Source organism: Antrostomus carolinensis, unplaced genomic scaffold, assembly GCF_000700745.2.
Source record: "Antrostomus carolinensis isolate BGI_N321 unplaced genomic scaffold, ASM70074v2 scaffold46086, whole genome shotgun sequence".
Classification (NCBI taxonomy): domain Eukaryota; kingdom Metazoa; phylum Chordata; class Aves; order Caprimulgiformes; family Caprimulgidae; genus Antrostomus; species Antrostomus carolinensis.
This window is the reverse complement of record NW_010320641.1, coordinates 50,327-59,763: the sequence shown is the minus strand read 5'-3', so window position 1 is coordinate 59,763 and position 9,437 is coordinate 50,327. Positions and strand designations below refer to the sequence as shown.

The following is a 9,437-nucleotide window of genomic DNA, read 5'->3' as shown; positions in this document are numbered from 1 at the left end:
CCAATACTCTGAAGAAGATGGTCCTTGGAGCTGGCTACGATCTGGCCTAGTCTGATTGCTGACCTTTTCTTTTCCACCACTGGCTTCCTCAACTTTTATATCTTCGGGAAGAGCTGTATTTCTTCTCTCATGCTGCACAGTATTCCACCAATGGTCCTTCCAAACACCACCACGTCCCAACTCATTTTTAACATGCCTCAACATACCCTGGGCAGAATCACTTATGCCATGAAGCTCTAAAACAGGTGCCTCCTGAGGCTCCTTTTTGAGCCCAGAGAGGTTCTGCAATGCAGATATACTGGAATCAGTGACAGATGAATGTTTCTTCAGGGATATGGCCAAAGGAGAATAGCTGGAAACCGAAGACATTGCAGGTGTAGATACTAGTTTGGGGGACAGGATAGAAATGTCAGCTTGAGATAAAGGTGGTGTTTTTAAGGCAGGTTCAAGGGCAGCCTGTGCCTCCATTTCGCGTCGGGCTTGTTGCAGAATGGATCGAATAGCATCATCAGAATTGCCACTGCTAGATGCAGAAGGCGGCTGAGCCGGCTCAGCTATGAAAAACAACCAAAAGACTAAATGCAACACAGGAATATGCTTTATATTCAACACGTGCTACTGCAAGTATTTCCCTGTCAGAAAAAGGGCTGCAAATACATTTCTGGATGGGAGGGAGGAGTTTTCACTAAGCAAAGACTTCCACTTTTCAAAATAAAGTAAGATTTCCAAAGTTCTTCTCTGGAAAATTTTATAGTTGCCAAAATGCTGGACATTTGCACGCAGAAGTCTACTACTATTTGCATGTTTTCCCCACCATTGTAAAATTTCTCAAATAAATGCCTTTGAAAATCAAGCCTTCACCTCTTCCTCCCCCACCCCAAGTGGTCAATAACATTTTATAGTTCTATTTACGAAGTTATTTAACCTTTCACTTCTCTTATCTCCACAACTGAATCGTAATACACACTCAAGACTGAATGCAGCTGCATTCACCTGGACAGAGTATTAATACCCTCTTACAATATAAATAAGGTGAATCCTTTTAACTCCAAAAATATAACACACAAATTACAACAAAGTAAGAACTTCAGTAAGAGACTTCATTATTTCATTTGACAAGCTAAATATGCTCCTGCTTCCTGTTTTCTTGTTCCATGGTCCCAACCACTGAAATAAACAGCTCTACAAAAATCAGGCTGATGCCTGGCCATCACTCTCTGCCTTATCTGAAGCCCTAAAACGGAGCTACGGGCCCTTTCAGAAGAGGCAACACCTAAAAGCAGTATTTCAGTGGTGAACCAGGACTCATGTAGCTGTGCTGCTGCAGTCAGGGATGAGCAGAGATTGGAACATGGGTGTAGGATTCTCTCTGCAGAGCCAGGAGGTTTTTGCAATGGCATCTGTTTCCATTTAAGCCAGTCTCCACTGAGGTCCCCAGTGCTTGAAAACCAATTCCTCTGAAAGCTACTTTACAAAGAATGGGGAAAGTGAAGCACTAGATAGTAACAGGGAACCCATACACTGCAAAGTGAAATAAGATGTGAAACACACTGCCTATTATTCTAGTAATTTTATGCCTCATCTGAATACATTTCTGAATTTGCCTCCCTCCATTCCTTCCTGTCACACACTATAAAATACATGAAAAGCTAAGAAATGGGAAAAAAGACAGTGAGACCACCTCTTCTGTTTTATCTACTAGTTTCACAGGGAGTTTTGAGGCTGAATTAATATTTGAAAGGAAGTCTGAGATCCTCAGATGAAACATGCAACTGAACAATGTGCTTGCAGTTTCCTGCACACAGCCCACATCTGTCTCTATGTAAGCATTGCTTGTATAAAGTCATATTATTTAAATCATATATTAACTAGTCTTTTATATTTGCCATGAGGTTAGCTTAGTTTCCATTAAAAGACAACTATCCAAAACTGTAAATCAATATTTACTTTAAAAAATGAAACAGAAGTAATGCACAGTACTCTCTACTTCAGCATTAGCCCTGCAGCAGTACTGGAAACTCTTTTAAAGTTGGAAGGGCTATGGAGGAGACAGAAACGTTAAATATGTGACAGCACAGAATGAGAAGTTAAATTTATCTCGGGCTAAGATGTTAAGCTAACGATGGTTTTGGGAAAGGAAATGCTTTTTGGATTTGCCAGTTCATTCACTGAATAAATTCTGTAACCAAAAATAAAGTCATGTAAAAGTTAGAACTGAGTTTGCTTATATTATAATTTCAGTACATGATGTCCGCAGTACAATGGTACTATGTGACTGGTAATTGCTGGCTAGACTGTGACCCCAACAAATCCATTAAGTTCCCTCTCCCATGCAGTTCTGTCCCTGGTGTCTGAGTTAGATAGAAGAGAAGAGAAAGCATGAGCCATTTCCTTTCCAAGGAGCAAACTGGGAGAAGAAAGGATTTTATTGGTTTGTCCTGCAGAGTGACTGCCTGCAGGTCTGCAGTGGTGTAAAGAAGGCAGAGCTCTGCACTTGGAAAAATAGGTGTTTAGAAATCTCACAGCATTGCTCCCCCAGGAGTAGGACAGAGCAGAGTGCTGAGCAGAGACTCTGCTCAGTTGGGACATATGTAACCTTAACTTGGGCTACCTTCTAGACAGAAACAATTCCACTAAATTTAAAAAAAAAGGGAAAAAAAAAAAAGGAAGAAAAAAAAGCAGCTCTTCAAATCTACGTTCAAGGTTTTAAGAATATAATTAACTGACCAGAAAGCTCATGGTAATTGTTTTAATTAAATTCTCAAATAAAAGGAGCAAGACAAAATGAGACCGTACCTGTTTTCTGTACTTGCAGCTCCCTTTTGGCTTGTTCGAGAATGGATTTGATGGCTTCATCAGAGCCAGTCTCTGTGGTTCGGATTCTTGTGGTTATATTACCTGAAGAGGAAAACAAAACTAATGATGTGGGGAAAACTTTAAACTTACTTTTAACAAAGATAGTATATACTGATAAACCACCAGCACAACCTGATGACAGTTTATATAGGATCTTTACAAACATTTACCACTTCGAGAATGTACTTAACATAATAAAATAAAAATATCCTCATTGTGCAAAAGCCTGCCTGCTAGCTGCACTGGAACGAGGAGAACACTGACATCATCAGAGGAAGAACTAGATGGTCATATATTCCTTTTCCAGGATAACATATATAGGTCTATTTTTTTCCTTCTCTTTTTTTTTTTGGAGGGGAAGAGGAAACAGAAGGGAAAAGAACCAGAGGGGAAAGGAAGAAAGCTAAAAACACAAGATCAGGAATCACCTTAAAAACTGCATCACCTGCTAGGCACAGTAGGATGAGTATACATTCAGCCCAAAAGAGAATTAAAAAGTAACTAGATAAAAATAATTTTTAACTTTCTAGAGGTTAATACATTAAGAGAAACAGTCATTTAAACACAGATACCATTTGAAGTACTCTCCAGGTAAGAGCTATTACTTGGTTGTTTGGTTTTGTTTTGATTTTTTTTTAACCACTAAGGGGAAGAGAAAGAGAGAAGACTATAACTATTGCACTTAACTGCATTTTTCATTATGAGATTATAATTTGTAAGCGAGCTAGATAATTTTTGCCTGGAGTCAAAATAACTACAGAGTTTCGGGGCACCTGTTTTTGTTTTTTCTTTTTCTTTTTCATCTGTCTAAAAGAAAAATCCTGCAACTAAAGTATAATGAAGAAAAACGTTCGTACTTCCTGTTCAGTGCTAATTTATCAATCTGATGTTCACTTATCTCGTTATCTTTTTCATACCCCAGACTGAAGTTAAGTAGTATGCTAATTTAACAGCATATTAAAGTGTATTTGTCAACATAAGCCCCATGAGAAGAAAGAAGTAAATCTAGAGCAGAAGAAGTATGCGACTGATGTTGGGATTATACCTAACTGTGTAACTTTCTCCCTCCAAAATCACAAAAATAGCAAAGAGAGCATTTCAATAGATCTGATGATTTTATAAAGCCACTTCTATCACTTATCTCTTTTTATCTGCGTACGCACTGAGGTTGGGAGTGGAAAAAGTAACCAAACAGCGTTACGTTAGTACAGCAGCAGCAGAATTAGAAAAAGCAAAGTGTTCGTCTAACCCATGGTTTGTTTTATACTTACTGTCTGTTTTTCTATCAGATTCCAGGCCAGAATCAAACTGCACAGTTTTAAGGAAACACACAGCTAAAGCACACTCCACTTCCTAGGTATTGACTGCAAAGAAAAACACCTGCCTGTGACGTACCTTCAGACCCATTTCTTCTTTTCGGTACTTCCTGAAATAGTCTGTTCAGGTTCTGGCCTGGATTCTCTGTTGAAAAACAAGTTTGGTAAGAACAAAACAATCAGGGGATGGTTGCTCTGACATCACGGGCTGTGTGACATGAGAAGCTAGAAGCCTGTCTCTGAACAGGAGGGTTCGAGCTGTCCTCGCCCCCTCGAGCCTTTGTCTGAGCGCTGGAGGAGCTGGCTACTTTGGAAGAAGCAAGGCTGGCTGATTTGTTAATAAAGATTACAGCTACGTTCGGAAAGGAGATTAGACAGATATAAATAAATGTCTAGAGATACCAAAAATGAAGAGGTTAAAGATGGGCAGATAATCCCCTCAAGTACAATCATCAAAAGGAAGAACAGATTATAAATCTAACAGTGTGCGCTTTCAATTAAACAAAATCTAGGAAAACCCTGCCTGTCCTTTCCAATGTTTCTTGACTGTAAACAACTTACTTTTCAGTTTCTCTAAATGTAAATCTCAGTCTTCACTTAAGATGAATCACAGCGAAATGCATGTTATTTCTTAAAATCATTGCCTTAGATATGCCAAGCTGCTTTAAATTAGGATTGTTTTTTAATTACTCATCTCATGCATCACCTGTGATATTTTGTCAAAAGAGTTTTTAAAAAAAAAAATTTTAAAAAATCACACAAGACGCAACAAAAGTCTGGTCTCAATAAACAACACCAAATAAAAATTTTTAAGCATTTCTGAGGGCTGATACCCTTAGTCATTACTGACCCTTTTCATTCTGTATTTAGCTCTGACACAGAGCTATTGGGAAGTGAGGGATGTAAGTGTCCCTGCTGCTTGCTCCTGCTGACAAACACGAGTCAGCGGCTAAAAAAAGCATAAGCAAAGATACTAACCTGCTTGAGCGCAGAAAAGCAGAGTTAGAAAGCTGTACTTTCTGTACCTGACATCTGATTCAGGTGAAAACAGCAGCAATGCACAAATGGCCCCATACAGAGTAGCTTCCAATTTTTAACATTTGTAACTAACAGGAAAATAGGGCAAGACCCTCGGCCAGTGAGCGCTTACCTCTTTGTCTACCCTGGATGCTGCGAAGAGCCAAGATGTTCTGCTCATCCGAGAGGAACTGCTTCATCTTATGAAATGGCTCCTTGCCTCTCACAGTCAGTTTATTCCATGGCTTTGGCCGGGCTAGTATCTCGCTCACAGACCCTTGCGACAGTCCCAACACATAATGTCCAAATATCCGCTGTCCAATATTGTGCTTGATCAATTGCTCTTTCACCTGACGTGCAATTTCGGCTGTGTCTATCTCCTCGCCTTCAGAGATGCTCCCAGCACTTTCTGACTGGCTGGGAGATGGGGCCATGCCATTTACATCCGGACTTTGTTGTAATGGACTTTGGGAAGATATGGAGTTTGTGCTGTAAGGACCTGTTGAGAAAATCATGCTTGTGCTTCCTGCTTCCTGCATTGCCTTGGAGTAGAAGGACTGCATTAGCTGTCGCTGGAGGAGAGAGTTTAGTGCAAATTTTCCTGTGGAGGCCAGGGGTAAGCTGGGGCTCGCCAGGGATGAGCTGAAAAAGTCTTGACTTAAACCCGTTGGTGAGAACTGGTGTGTACCATTAGTATTGGAAGCCTGCTCCCCTGCGTTGCGGAGCAACTGAGAAGGAGGGGAGGCCGGCAAGGTTGCAGGACGCTGACTCTCAGGCTGGTCTTTCCCTTTTCTCCTGGCTGACCCTACAAGGAAGGTCAAACATAATGCATTATGGGGGATCAAAGAGGGAAAAACCAAGATAAAAAAATGCAAAGTTTGCCCCGCAAAGGGAAAAAGTGCAGATTTACAAGGGCCAATGAAGTAGTGGTGGGATTTTTGTTTTCATTTTGGTTTTGATTTGTTTTCTTTTTTCTTTTTTTTTTTCTTTTTCATAATTGAAATTTTAATAAGCCAAACAAGGCCCCCAAAACAAACAACATGCATTTCATGTTTGCACCTTTCTTGTATGTTGCAGCCTGGAGAATCCCCCTTACAGACATTAACACTAGAACAATTACATGAAGTGCAGATATACATTTAAAATAAATGCAGTTACAGACAGCAAGTCTCTTTGTTGTCTCTCATTCAAGACATTATTCATTGGACCTGACTGAACCCAAATGCAGCAAACATTTACATTTTGGAACAAACCAATTTGAATAAATGAATCACCATTAGGTGGATGCACCAAGATCACTCAGTTAAAGCCATAAAACGCTTCAGAATTCAGTAACCCCAGGGCCAGTGGCAACTTTTAACTTTCTTCCAGCTGCAAAAACCATAAGCATTCAAGTATCTGGAAATTCCATGACTTGCCATTTAAAAAATGTGCACACGAGACGTAAAAAGCCCACATTAGGAAAGCGAAACGGCAAACACACTTCTCTAAAAAGAAAGTATGTTGTTTTTCCAAGCTGACCTGCTGGTAGTATATCTAAGTGTATCAGACAGGAAGATTATTGTGTTCTACATGCAAACATTTTGCATAACATTGTGTGTGGGGGAAGAGACTTCTGGTGCCACGGATGAATTTGTTCCCAAAACAGAAGACAGCGTCAAACACTACCACTTGGTACATCTTGTAATATCTCTCTTTCCTAACCTTTAAAGACTCTCTGAGGTCTCCAAGTTTTATTTTATTATCCAGCCTATCAAACTGCAGAAATCAAACATTATTCAGTGGTCCTGTTGCCTATTAATCTTTCTGCCATGCATTAGCTCAGACATTCATCTTTCACTCAGCCCTCCCCCCCTTTACAAGACAGCAAACAAACCAGAATAGCTGAAAATTGTGTCAACCTACCACTCAGGTCACTATTTGTGATACGCAGCGTGGCGTTCTCAGACTGCAAGGAGCGGTTCTTCTCCAGCAGCAGCACCTCCAGCGGTTTAGATGCATCCTGAAGAAAATCAAAGTGGGAGGTTTGTTTCTAAAAGCATTAAGAGTCTCACTCAGGCACTAAAAAGGATTTCAGAAGAAGAAAACAAGTGCTCATCTCTGCTGTGAACGCAGCCAGGGAATTCACCACGCATATATTTGCAGGAATCACTCAGTGCTCCTACATGAGCCATAGAAGAGATTCACTGTTTAATTTTCATTGTAAATCATCCATCAATTCTGCATTATTTTGAAATGTGTAACGGAACATTTTCTTAATCTTACTTATCTTAAAATGGTACTGGCATGTTCTCAATGTAAAAGCTGTAGACTTCTTTTAATCTGATTAAAACAGGAGTTAAGGTTATATTATTTCTTCCTCGTCAACTGACCCAAGTTAAGCATTTCCTTGAAATGCTGTGTTTCAGCATAAACAATTCATTCAAAAATAAAATCAGTCACAGAAACCTGCCATTTACCTTCCACTGAATATCTAACCCTTCATCATTAAAAAACATACTGAAAACTAACCCTAGTATATTCAGTTCAGATTTCAGAAGCAGGAATTTAATTCATAACCTTTAAACTTAGTTAAGATTAATTTGCTGGAATAGCAGAGCTTTCTCAGTACTCAAAGGTTTGTTTTCTTTTGTGAATGTTATTTGCAAAGCTGACAAAGACTTAAAAATGCTAAAATCCTTGCTCAGCTTACTTTCAGTAGGAGAAACATGCAAATCTCAGTGTAGCTGTACTCTGACTCTAGTAACTTTAAAAGACTCAGCTTCACAACACTATAGTTACCCACTCCAGCACAGCTGAAACGTCCCTCTTTGTCCTTCACCACTTAAAATAAATTAATAGGCCAAAAATTGTTCAGTTCAGCTTTTTACATAAGAAAACATCAGGAAGACAATGATCAACCCGTATGTCTCAACATCAACAGGATATTGCCCATGCCACCACCAAGGAATTGCAAGACAAAATTTTTGTTAATTAACTGAACTGCTAAAGTAATTAAGAAAACAAAAGTAGGTTCAGTACCTGCGTACCAGAGCTTTCAGATGGTGCAAACTCCATTGATTTCAATATACTGTGGAAGGCAGAAAAAAAATTATTTTCTATTTCTTCTCTTCATAACAAGTGCACTAATGAGCATTAACATTATAATTTCCTACTCTCCAGCAACATTACAAGTGATAACAACTTTCCTTGCAGTTAACACAGCCTCATAATGAATACAGAATAACTATTCAAACTAGTTATTGGATAAGAATATTTTCTCGAGCGTCATCTAAATCATTCCATATGCAATCCCACCAGGCCAGTTTAAAGCGTAAATTTAAAGGTTAATAAGGATATAACATTTTAAGCTGTCAGAAGCTATATAAATTTATTTGTGAAGCTTGAAGGGAATGAAAAAGTCGTAGCAAAGCAACAAAACAGGGGAATCACCATCACAGTTACAGTACTTTATATAATATACACCAGCTCACATATCAAGGAAAATATGCACAAATAATCTTCCCGACCAAGACACTACAGGCTAAAAGGTAGTTTTTCATTTTAATAACCTCCTAGTTCTATGGCAAAGGGAAGACACAATGGCACAATATTTCTCAAGAAATATGAAAGATCCAAATATTTATAAGTACATTAAGAGACAAATCTGATAGTCTCATTGTCAATATTTTATATAAATACTGAGCGGTCAAAGGACGTCTCCCTTCAAAGTCTTGCAGTCAGTGTTGTACCGTCTGGCAAATGAGAATCTTACAGGAATACAAACTTATTACTGTGATTTGTCTTATGAATGTTCTTAATCGGCCTGCTGCAGGCAGGACGTTAAGTTCCTAAGACTGAAGCAACAAATGATTTCAGCTTTTCATTGGACAAAGATGACATTCACTTGTTGAAGAAAAATACATAAACAGATATAGATAGTGCTTATACAGCATTTTTCATGTATAAAGCACCAGCAACTTGTGAGACAGGGAGAATGTGTTTAACCACGTATTAAATGTGGAAACTGAGGCCAGTATTAACATGTAGGGACTAGTTCTGGATGCCAGTCAGAGTCAGCCAGGCACTCAGCTCTCTATCTGCTGCGGATCATGTAGCATCTGGCTCCTCTATAAATCAGTCCACGCATTAATCCATAATTAGATGTCCATTAAGTGACACTGGAAATCAGTGGTCTCAGTGGATCACATAAGATCACTCAAAGTCATAGCAAATCCAAGGAAAAAAAAAAAAAAGTAATTTTGAGAC

General features: G+C 39.0%; 1 protein-coding gene across 1 annotated transcript in view; it reads right to left on the bottom strand.

Moving 5' to 3' along the window:
- The window catches only part of LOC104526247 (homeobox protein cut-like 1), a 59,402-nt gene that overhangs the window by 35,366 nt on the left and 14,599 nt on the right, over positions 1 to 9,437 (bottom strand). The window contains 6 exon segments of the mRNA XM_029085364.1: positions 1 to 554; positions 2,797 to 2,898; positions 4,252 to 4,317; positions 5,323 to 5,994; positions 7,095 to 7,191; positions 8,211 to 8,259. Of these exon segments, the coding sequence (XP_028941197.1) occupies positions 1 to 554; positions 2,797 to 2,898; positions 4,252 to 4,317; positions 5,323 to 5,994; positions 7,095 to 7,191; positions 8,211 to 8,259 (1,540 nt within the window).